This window comes from Peromyscus maniculatus, chromosome 10 (assembly GCF_049852395.1).
Source record: "Peromyscus maniculatus bairdii isolate BWxNUB_F1_BW_parent chromosome 10, HU_Pman_BW_mat_3.1, whole genome shotgun sequence".
Lineage (NCBI taxonomy): Eukaryota > Metazoa > Chordata > Mammalia > Rodentia > Cricetidae > Peromyscus > Peromyscus maniculatus.
Window position 1 is genome coordinate 30,505,025 of NC_134861.1, and position 12,639 is coordinate 30,517,663.

A 12,639-nucleotide genomic window follows, 5' to 3' on the forward strand; every position below is an offset into this window, starting at 1 on the left:
ATTTATGAGTCTCTAGAAAACCAAATGTTTCTTAATGGATTGCTGTTTTGATATCCACATCCCAATGATATTTACAATGAATTAAAATAGTTCCAAAATCAAACATGAAACTATGCCCTCCACTTTCAAGACAAGAGCTAGCTACCTAATCTTGTTAGAAATGACTAACTTCTATTTAACTTTGGTTTTTGGCTTTTCTTTGGGCTTCTGGGAAGGGTGAAGATGAGAAGAAGAAGCCATACTCCTGGTACAGAGCAACGTTAGTGTCTCTCATGGAACCATCTCCCACTCCATCGCTAGTCTTGGCTAGCTTCTGCTTATTCAAATATCTGTAATTCTAGCTTTTGTGTCTACACAGAAATATCTGATGCTTAATAAGTCTAATTTTTGTTGAATTCATCCAGCAATGTCTATCATAAATCTAAAAATTTGAACATTCCCTATTGATAGAATTGTTAATGTCCCATTGTATTTGTTAAAGATACTAAGTTATGAGTTATTGATAATATGGCCCCGCATAACTTAGCACTTGATAATGCAATAATTTTATCAATAATGTAGTGAATAGCATAACCATGTGCTTAATACACATGTCTATTTCAGCTACAATCTCCCATTAGGATGGCAACATCTGCTTATGGATCAGATTCCTAAGCAGGACCCTTTAAGAATGAGAAGACCTCATTAAAGTGTAATATATCTTGGCATTTTGAACACTCTTATGTTGTCTTGAACTTTTTCTTCTCTAAATTTTACTCATTGACATTTTCCCTGGTAAGCATTAGTTTAAATCTCCATTCATTTAGGTTTCCTACCATGATATTTGCCACCTTAACAATTTGTTGTCTGTATTTACATATGCCTCTATTCCAATGTTCCCACACTGATGTAGTTCTCATTTGTCCTTTGAGGTTCTACTGAACTTTATGTTAATTATATGAATTATCTACCTCCCCCCAATATGACTCCAAAAGTAGTCAGTCTTTAGAAGATTAACTAATTTCCCTATCTGTGATATCTAGCTTCTACCATGCTGTGTGACATATTGAGGTTGCTATTCGTAAAAGAAAGAATTCTGTACCAAGTACTCTGCAAGATGCCAGAGTGATGTAAACAGCAGCTAAAGAACATCATCACTAGCTATAAGTATCCCAGAAAGGCTTACACTGTGACTGTGTGTGTGTGTGTGTGTGTGTGTGTGTGTGTGTGTGTGTGTGTGTGAGAGAGAGAGAGAGAGAGAGAGAGAGAGAGAGAGAGAGAGAGAGAGAGAGAGAGAGAGACTGATCTCCCCAAGAGTAATTTCTATCCCAAAAGAAACCTGTACTTACAGTCCTACAAAATTAAAAAATATTGGCAAATCATGTAGTCAGAAATGTGACAAGGAAAAAGAGACAAAAACAACATATAATAATGTCCACCACAGAAAAGAGAAAGGGAACAGGATTGGCATTTGTCAGAGTCCTGCCATCTCTGCCTGAGCCCTGGGCTGCTGATGTGAGATGTGAAGCTGGACTGACACCGTGTTGCCATGGAAGTGAGAGGCACAGTTTCCTTCACTCCTGTGTACCCTCACCAGCTCTTCTGGCAATAGTGACAGTTCTTTTCCTTTGTTCAGAAACAGCCCTGATCCTTCTCAAGGCTCTGAAAGATGGCATTGTGAGGCCACATTGTGACCAAATTACATGAGAGGGTAAGTTTTCATTCCCAGACCTAAAATTAGATACTTCTGTGTGCATTAGTGAAACAGAAATAGCCATGCTTGCTGAAAGGGGCCTACTTGGTGGAGATCCCAGAACCTTATCTGTCACACAGGTCTGCCCAGGCACAGCACAGAAATGGGCAAGGACACCAGACAGTGCTGGGTGCTTGTACTGGTGCTGGAACCCAGCTCTCAAGAGGTGGGCAGGTATGTGGAAGGGCCTTTATGACACAGAGCACACAGAGTGCTTGCCAAGCAGACATTGGTGCCAGAGCATTTGATCAAAGGGAACAGATTTCCCAATAGGACTTGGAACAAATGCACTTAATTGGCTTTGGACCTACCACAAACTGTTTGCTTCAGTTTTAGAACCCATTGTGATGAAAAATTCAGTCAATACAGAATAGGCAAGGATAATTCTTCCAAAAAACAATGGTTTGCCTCTGGGATATATATGAATAGCAATGGAAGTCCTCAAAGGACAGCATCACCATGTTTATACTAAGGTCATCAGCTAAGTACACCAGCCATTTAAAGACATCTTCTAGTTGAAGAGAAGTATTCACTGCAGTCCATCACATAAACAGATATGGTGGTATTAATAAATTCCCATGACCATCAAGCCAATAGTGTTGGAATGAGCAGAGTGATTGAAACGAGCTTGGATTTGGGGTGAGACAATTAACTTCATGTGGGCAGCACCACTGTGACTCTGCTCACTCAGCCTCTTCAGTCCCGTGAACAGAAAGCCTCTCTGGTCATACTGTCATGAGTGATTTCTCTATGCAGACTTGTGATTCCATAACACTTTATGATTCTAAATTATTTTGGAGATGTTCCATAGAGAAAGACTATTGGGAAATACAGGGTTTCTCATATTTGTGATGGGTACTCTTGCTTTTACAAAAACTGAACATTTTTCTTAACACAAGAATGGATGAGACAATAATAGATATATAAAATGATAGATTTAATAGTTTTATACTGACTTCTATTAATGGTATGAACTGATTATCAGGTCAACCTACATCTATCTTGGCCTGAGCCTCTTCTTAACTAGCTGCCTGTATAGGATAATATCCCTAATCTCTATCTGAACTTTATATTCTATTCTTAAAATGTGAGTTGTCTTAGAGGATATGTAAGTTTCTATTCAGTTCTGAGAATCTATGGCTTTATATCCAGAAAAAAAAAACTTGCATTTATATATGAGCTTATATCAAAGCAGATGTGATGCTTTTCATTTTGATATAAAATTCCTTAGACAACTATAACTTGATACCCCTTGGGTCTGTTATTTATGAATGCCATTTATGCTATAGTAGGTGATTCTAGTTTTTTTGATTAGGCCAATAAAATTGTATAGATATCAGCTAAATTTATTTAAATACCAAGCAATTTTCATTGACGGTTCATATCATGTCCAACATGCATGTAGGGAACTGAAAGGTAAGTTTGAACAACTTTAGCATTATATGGATTGCTAGAGATGATAAACAATCCTTTGGGATATTTTTAATGTGGTCTTAATAAAACTATTCACATTAGTGCTCAAGGACAAATACTCTAAGTTTGGGTAGTCTTTGCTGTTAGGACACCAGCCTTTTAAAAAGGCAATTTCTTTTGAAATAAAGTATCTAGAATAATATTCCATTTTCTAAGTATAGTAAAATGATTGTTCCTTTGGATATCATTGAAAGGTGTCCATAAACATGATTTGAAGTGCAGTACTGTAATGCTGGCAGGGTACTCTTGTGACCACAGTGGTACAAGAAATTCTGTTTCCCCTGGATAGCCTGCTGCTCAGCAGATGCAAGGCTCACACCTACTTCCTGTGGGAAAGACTCCACAACCAGGTAGAATCAATTCCATTATGTCCAGCTTCTTGCAACTGTTCTATATAGTCAGCACTTCATTGTGGGACCCAGTAACTTTGCACAGTTAAATGATATGGACTCAGGCCTTTATTCTACCTTACACACACACCCCAATTATAAAAGACAGAACCTTGTTGCTAACAAATGAAGAGATCAACCTTTTGTAGTTGGGACTTTTTATAGAGAATAAGTGTAGTGTTTTAAAGGAGATTTCTTCTTCTGTAACTGCCATACATAATTAGGCTAAACTCTAAACAATCAGAAATGAACCTGACTATAGCCTCAAAGGAACCTGACATACTTAAGATTCCAATTAGCAACTGCATTCTTATTTCCATTAGTCTAAAGACAAATGGGCACTCTTTAATAAGTTTAGGAATAAAAGATACCTTCTAATCAAGGCACAGCGAGAAAGCTCTTATAATTGAAAATCAAGTGTTTGAATAGTGAAATTATTTATTTATGCAGGAAGGTCAGCGTGTAGCACTGGATTGACCTTGCACATAAGCTAACATCATGCAAGTACAAAGAGTTTCTGCAGGGAAGGATCACCAGACACTATTTGCAACCATACCAAAACATCTAAAAACAAAATGATTTGTGCCATCCAGCCCAAGTCTCAATCTTTTCGGTGAATATCTTTACAGGATTCTCAGTACTGCTGGTATCAATTTATAGTGCTCCATATTAGGTTCTCTCCTTTATATGTGTGTGTGTGTGTGCCAGCTTGTGCTTACAAGGTCAGTTAAACCAGCAGTTCTGGTTTAAGTGCTATAAGTGAAGGAGATACTCAAAAGTTAAAAACTTAAAGTATTGTTTGTAAACTGAGATCGATCATATTCTTGGCATACATTTTAAAATGTATTTTGTATTAAAGTGATATGTAAATGTTTAATTAAACATGAAAGACTACTTTTCTCTCTTTAATATCTAGAATGTGATGTGGTATAATGCTTTTCTTTTATAATGTTACATATATAATAAATACATTGCTTATATCAACATCATAGGTTCAATGAAACATGATCTTCCCTGCACATTTTTTAGGGGAAAAATGAAACAAAGATTTTCCTTTATAGCAAAATCCCAATGTATTTAAAAACATATAATTGGACACTTAGCCCAATACTTTAACATGAGGGATTATGTAATAACTCCTCACTTTATTATGCAATCCTACGTATTTAAGTATTCACATACTCCAGATATACCTGACAATGCTTCTGTCTTTCTTCTAGAGTTTTATATATTATTTTTACATATTTAAAAACATTTTATTATTATTTATTTATTGCATGTGTATGTGGGCACATGCCATACCATGTATGGGATTCAAAGGACAATCAGCAGAAGTAGGTTCTCTCCTCCCACTATGTGAGAACCTAGGGATCAAACTCAGGCCTTCAGGCCTAGCAGCATGTACCTTTACCTACAGTGTCACCCCTCCAACTTCACATTTAAAAAAAAAAAAACATCATTTTCTCATTAGTTGTTCTTTTCTAACATGATGGCACGGGCACTGGCATTTTAGTGTTTGAGATGAGGCCCAATCCCTAACAAAAGGGAAAGACAAGTATATTGTTTTACATTTCTTTTTCCTTTCTTCTTTCAAATTTATAGTTGCCTGAGATATGGCAAGTGTAAGAAGTCATGTTTTATAATTTTCTTTATAACAGGGGAGAAGCTCACTGTTTTCAGTTAAGGATTCTCGTGCAGTCATACTATGAATCCAACATTGAAGGGAACATTTGGAAAAAAAACCAGAATAGTAAGGAAGAACATAAAAAGAAAATGTAGCCGGGCGTTGGTGGCGCACGCCTTTAATCCCAGCACTCGGGAGGCAGAGGCAGGCGGATCTCTGTGAGTTCGAGGCCAGCCTGGGCTACCAAGTGAGTTCCAGGAAAGGCGCAAAGCTACACAGAGAAACCCTGTCTCAAAAAACCAAAAAAAAAAAAAAAGAAAAGAAAAGAAAATGTATCAGTATCTTATTTCTCAATGCAAACAGCCCCTTCTGGTATGATGAATTTGAGCATAAGCAGAGTCTGAGAATAAAGAGAGGATTCACGTCATTAATCCCATGATTTCTAGAAATAAGTTGACCAATGAAAGAGACAGGAAAGCATTCTCAGATGCAGGACACAACAGCCCAAATGATCACAACAGAGCAAAAATGGTTTAAAATCAACGCCAAATTACTAGACCCAAAATGTCTTTCCAAAGTGTCCCTGCCTTCAGGGTTAAACATCTTCTCTTTGATGAGAATGTGCTTGTCTATTTTATTTAAAATATCACTTACTCATTGCCTGAGGGCAATTTTCCCTTAGTCACTTACAAAATGAAAATGGCCCTAGAAGGTGGAAGGAATTCAGGGGATCTGTTGCTTGGAAACTTCATAAGATGTTTAAATGCATTACTGCATTGTTGTTAGACAGGGTACTACTCTAGAATTTGTAGATTTGTTGAATTTCTCAAGAAAATTTTTTCTGAAAACCACCACCTCACAAAAACAGCCTCATTCTTATCAATTTAGCAGGTACAGAAACAATTATTTAAGTGAAATATATGACGAACCATTCAATATTCCAGAAAAAAAATGCAACTTTCCACTCACCAAGGATAGTTAATGAAGTCCCAAAGTAAACATTGCTAATTACTATCATTACTTTGTTGCACTAAAAGAGTTCAATTTTATTAAAGAATTCTGGAAAGCACTAATTTAAGTAAAGTATGAATTTCGAACCAATAACTTTACTTAGCTCATAAATTAGCAAAATTTCAATTTAAATGAGTCACTTCCCTTTACCCACCAGCTCATGATGCTGTGGGCAGTACTAACAGTGTTGTTCTCTCCCTCACTTTAAATTACTCCACATTCTTATGACATTCACATCCTTTAGTGCACCACTCAGAAATCTGGGTAGGATGATGGCCATCATGGAACGTCATCACAGTCTACATGATGAATGGCTATTTACAACATGATTTCTACTATTTAAAGGAGAACATGTAATTGAGACTTTAAACTTCAAACGACACTGGCTAGCTATGTGCTTCTGTAAGTCACCCACCTGGGGCAGCATGCGATTTTCTTCTTCCAGCTGTCTGACTCTGGCCTCCAGCTGCCTAACATAGGACAAGGTTGATTCTAAAATTAAAAAGAAAGAACTCACATTATACACAAGGTCTTGTTTGCTGTACTGTTAAGGATATTTTTGGTTGATTGTTAAATCGGATCAAGTGACTAGTCTGTTCTTTAGAAAAGAAAGAAAATTATTTCCAGAAAAAGCATTTACACTACACAGTTTTGAGTGTTGTACAATGTTGATCAGTATTCAAGAAAATTGTCAATGAGGAGGCTGAACTTTTTCACACCAGTTGGGCCTCAGAATTTCTGGGAACTCTCTTCACATATTTTTACTTGTCCCTTACACCAGACATTTTTGTGACGTAATCTGTAAACAAAATCAACTACAAGGTTTCATTAACTTTTTTAACTAGTATGAGTATCAAATACAAAGTTGTTGTTTTTGGTTTTTTTTTTTTCACTTTCCCAATAAGCATTAGAAGTTTTAGGAGAAACATTTATTCTTCTTTTCAGTAACCTACAGATATTATCTGTAATTTAGAGAATATCCATACAAGCACTACATATTTAAATCAGGACTGGGCTTTTACTTGGATTTTGGCTGAGTCCAAGGACTATGATCTGTTTATTTGTTGTTTCTTTCTTTCTTTGTCTGGTTTATGTCTCTACCCTTCAATCCTTAAGTAAACTAAAGGCAACAGAATTGCAATTGATACTTGTTTTAAATTTTTCAAAGTTCAGATGCTGAACACTCAGAAGTGTTATGTTTCATGTCTGTTCATACACAAACTCTCCATTTTATAGCTTCTTGGCATAAGAGGGGTCACAGAAGGAAGAAAGTAGAGTTTTGCTCTGGGGAAGAGTATGACTGATGGTAACTCTTCACTAAAATGACAATATTCAAGTATCTCATACAGCAGGGCATGACTGACATTACCCAAGAACAGACACGTTTCAGGTATAGTAAAAAGTGCATGGCAGGGCAAACCATCCAACTTAGTAGAGTAGCAGACCACCCTCAGGTTTTCATGATCCAGGGTCTCAGAAACACACAACAAAAGCAAATGAAACAGAAGCATATTTAACAGCAAATGCTTGTAGCCCTAGTCGTTGGAGCTTTAGATACATATGCGATAATGCTGTGATCTGAAATTCAGCATGAAAAATTGTTTAGTTTTATCTGGGAATTGCTTAAATGAACTCATTTTTTTCTTTTGGACTTCAAAAGCAAGAAGCCGGCAATATGAGAAGTACCAGTTTTTAATTCCTAAATAAAACAGGCTCACCTCGTTTAAACATAGCATGTTCACAAAGATCTGCAGAAAGCCACCCCCAAGAACATCAACATATTGACACACCGACCTCAAGATACTTTTCATAGAAACAGGTGGAAACACCGAGGAAACGGAAGACATTTACTAGAAATGTGCTCTCATCAAAGCTTAATGGCATGTAGAGGCTATGCTTAGTGGACTTCTCCGGGAGGATGGAGAGTACACTGTATAAATAGTGAGATTATAGACCTTACTCCGCCTTACTCTGCAGGTGAAGATGCAGTGAGGAGTGGCTGACTCACATAGTTCTGCAAACCCAACTTTCTCCTCAAGAAAAACAACCTCGGGCTAAGGACCTTCCGAATTAACAACTGCTCAGTCATGTTCTATGTAGACAATGAAAAGGAAATTATTTTCTCTATTAGTCCTTCTCTCCTTGTACTGCACTATATCCGAGGCCGTGAAACTTAAAGGAGTGAGCACAATCTGTGAAGATGGATTCTGCTGAGATTGGAAAATCCAGCGACCATCTCCAGTCACTTTAGTCTACTTATCCTTTGTTGTTGTTTCATTTTTTTAAAATAATTTCTCCCCGCAGTTCCTTCCCGGTCTTCCCCACCTCCCAACCTACCCAACTCCATGCTCTTCTTTTTCTCTCTCTTTAGAAAACGAACACAGCTACCGGGCGGTGGTGGTGCACGCCTTTAATCCCAGCACTTGGGAGGCAGAGGCAGGCGGATCTCTGTGAGTTCGAGGCCAGCCTGGGCTACCAAGTGAGTCCCAGGAAAGGCGCAAAACTATACAGAGAAACCCTGTCTCGAAAAACCAAGAAAACAAACACAGCTCATGGTTTCTTCAGCTCTTCAACATGGAAAGCATCATATATATGTATGTGAAGACTCGGGTGTAAAGAGATGGGAAGTGCTTTTAAACAGGTAAAATACATTTCATAAATCATGTTACAACGAAAACAGACAGAAGTTTTGAGTTCATCTCTTCTTTAAGAATTAATCTCGTCTATAAGAATATAATCTCTTGTATAAGAAGATCATGTGACTGCTTTGTGTCAGTCACTGTTCCAGGAAGGTGTCTAAGTCATTAGATACTCCTTAGAATACAAGTCTCTTTTTGATTCCAAGCCGGTGTCTGTCCAGGCCCCAGAAGCCCTGCTAAGTGTCGCAAGTGTTTACCTTCTCATCCAATTCCCCTTAACAACGAATAGCTATCTCACACTGGAGAAAAAATTCTCCTATGGACAAAAATGAGCCCAGTGTCTAATCTCATGGGACACTGGAGTATCCGTGCGGCCGGTGCACTCCATAACAGCAGATGGATAGGCATGCTTGTCTGGATTACTCCATCATATCAACATCCTGAGTTTCTATATCAAGAGTCAATGAAAAAACTATGCAATTCTCCAACTGTGACATAAAATAACAGTTAATACATATCTTATTAATCCCTTAAATTTCCAAAGTTTATTTGTTTCTAACCATAGGTCATTCAAGCTTGACTAGTAGTAATAACCAGTATGGGATACAAATATATATGCTAGTTTTAAAAAATAAAACAATAGGATAAAGTATATGAAAACCTATGGATTTAAAAGTCCCATCATAAGCTACATCCTGGTCTCAACTGACTCCAAATAAACTGACAGAATCATTTGTAGGATAAGAAAGAAACAGAGCCCATCCATGATTAGCATTCATTCTCCATGTCTGCTATGACTCTTTCCCTATAGCCTTTTCCTTTGCCCCATTTTCAATGGTAACAACTATAAAATAAGCTGGTCTCTCAGTCCTCACAAGGAACATGAAAAAACTAAGAGAACTATTTGACAAACATGAATATTCTTTCTATCAGAAAGAAATCACCACAAAATAGCATTGCAATTCAAATGCCTGTTACTATATACCAGTGACTAAAAGCCTCATAAGACTGAGATTTCAGTATGCCATTTTAGTTTTTACAGTGAGGCTCCAAAAACATCATAAGACAAATAAATTACTATAGTGTGTGTGTATGTGTGTGTGTGTGTGAGAGAGAGAGAGAGAGAGAGAGAGACAGAGACAGAGACAGAGACAGACAGACGGACAGGCAGAGAACATGCATATGTGTTATAAAGAAAGAAGGACCTTATCTCTAAGAAATCTCCAACTAGATGAGGAGAAAAAAAATCCAAACTCGTGTAGCAATAAGAAACTCGGTACTAAGACATAGGAATAAAACAATCCATGTTGACTTCATTTTTTTTTTTAAAAAAAGAAGCATGCATTTAAGAATGGATCAGCAGAACTATGACAGGTCCAAGCACATGTGGAGCCACAGCAAGACAGGCATCCAAGAAAGATCCTTGACCCTACTATAGACAGAAAAGGAAAGCCATCGTATGACAGCACAAAAGGACCGGCTGGTTATCAAAGGAACGGCTACAGACCCAGGTCCAAAGAAACAGCCTCAGCCACACAACACGGGACAATTTGCTTTTAACTGTCTTGAAGGTTCTTATTTCTCTTTTCATTCTTGGATGTTTATGGTCATTTGGGCATTGGAAAAACTAGGCAAAAAAAATTAAAAATTGATCTAACAACATGCTCAAGACACTCAGGCAAAAACAATTTCTCTCCAAGTACCTCACTGCTCCCGAACCTTCATGTAAAAGTTCATAGGACTTCTTCATAATAAAGTAAGTGTCCAAAGTATGCAGACTGAGGGCATTGTCCCACATCTGTAATCACAGCTCTTCAGAGACGACTGCAAGTTCAAGGTAACCCTGAGCCACACAGCAGGTGCCAAGCCATCAGAGACAGAGAAGACCCTCACTCTCAAATCCAACAACAAAACAAACCCCACCAGAATCAAACAAACTAAAGAAACAGGAAGAAGAAATATATGTAAGAGTTATACACACACACACACATTTTGTTACTTTTTAAAAATTTTATGTATTTGAGTGTGCTTATCTGTGCACCATGTGTGTGCAATGCCTATGGAGGCAAGAACTGTGCATCAGATCTGTAGCTGGAATTAGAGATGATTGTGAGCTGCTACATGGGTTCAGGGAATTGAACCTGGATCTTCTGCAAGAGTAGCCAGTGGTCTTAAACACAGAGACAGCACTCCAGCCCTAAATTATGTATTTTCTGAATGTTTCCAATGGTTTGACAGATGCAATACTGGTTTTCTAATCCACGCGGTCCCCCAACTCCCAGAACAGTTTTCAAATGAGAGAACTACACTGCAGTACTTGGTCTTTAAAAGTTATTATGTAACACTCTATAATCCAATGCATGTTTTAAAATTGTGTTTCATTATGAAAGTATCAGAGTAATCCTCATCTCGGAGCTTCTCATCATGCACTCATTTTATGTCAATCATTTGCATCGGTATCTAAATACAGTTTCCCCTTTTCACCTTGATTTAAAATATCCCTGAAGGACCTACCTTTGCAATAATCTAATGTTTTCATTGGACATTCTCCTTGACATAACTTTCCTGAAACATACTCAAAAGAACTATAAAGAACTGTCCCAACTTGAAAGCACATTATGAAAAGACAAAACCATCTCTACCTCCCTGCTTTCTGAAGGAAGCAACTGTTTTCCCCCTAAGGAAACATATCCCCAAAATCACATGTGAATCACTCTATTGTAGATAGTTTATCATTTAAGTGAAAGCTAGGGTTTGTTCAACTTCTGAGTGGTTTGATTACATAAAGTACTGTCATATCTTCAAAACTTTAGGGCAGAAAATAAAATCTGACTGTGTAGCTCAAGCACACAGCCCAGAGCATTTAAAGGATGAAAAGAAAATGGAGTCAATATGGAAGACACTGCTGGCCATAGGTAGGGAGAGAGAAAAAGAGGAAGGAGAAAACTGTTCAAATGCTTATCCTTTCCAAACCTTAGGTTCAAACTCTGGTGACACTGGCCTGAAATTGAGAGGTGGTGCTTTGGCCTTGAAGAGATGATGGGGCCCTGAAAAAGTCCCCCTCATGGATGGCATTAGTACCTCTGTAACAGGGAAATTTGCCTGTGAAACCCATCTTGCTCTCTTGTCCTTTAGCCAGGGATTAGCAGGAGGCAGGTCCTCACCAGATACTGCCCCCCCCCCCCCCGAACTGTGACCCAGTAGCTTAGATCTACTCATTATAAATCAGGCAGTATTTGGTGCTCTGTTGGAGCAGCGTGGATCAAGCTAAGAGTCTCAGCAAGAGTCCAGTTCATAGACCACCTCCTCAGCAAACCCCAAGCTCCTAAAACAGTTTGTCTGAATTCCATCTTAATCCCACTAGTCACAGACTTTTACATTCTCCTAAAGAAATTATTTCAGAACCAACAAAACACATTTCTCTTTCTTCCTTGGGAAGCAAAGGTCAGCCTTCCACTGAGAATTTATATTAGCTACAGAAGTGTAAGTGATTGAAATTTTCACTATAATTTGATGCTCTTCTTATTTTTAGAAATTCTTGTAAGAATTAGCCCTTTCAGATTTGTCTGGATAGGTCATTCAGACATCCTATTGGCAGATAGTCTTTAGGGTAAGAAAACAAACACCTCAACTCCCCCCCTCACCCCAAAAAAGGAACTACAATTCCTTGAAATAAGTAGAAAGTAGAATTGGATTTGCCCATATCCATCACATTCAAGCTAATTTCACTCTCCAGAGCCCTGCCAACTGGACAGAGAACTGAGGGAGGTA

The 12,639-nt window shown here is 37.9% G+C and overlaps 1 protein-coding gene across 8 annotated transcripts in view; it reads right to left on the reverse strand.

The window, feature by feature from the left end:
- The window catches only part of Ccdc85a (coiled-coil domain containing 85A), a 274,837-nt gene that overhangs the window by 119,226 nt on the left and 142,972 nt on the right, over nt 1-12,639 (reverse strand). For 7 of the 8 annotated variants that reach the window (XM_076546137.1, XM_015988662.3, XM_076546136.1 and 4 more), the window contains exon 3: nt 6,645-6,721. The exons of the other annotated variant lie outside the window; for it this stretch is intronic. In XM_076546137.1, the coding sequence (XP_076402252.1) occupies nt 6,645-6,721 (77 nt within the window). The remainder of the gene's footprint in view (nt 1-6,644; nt 6,722-12,639) is intronic. 8 annotated transcript variants of the gene reach the window in all.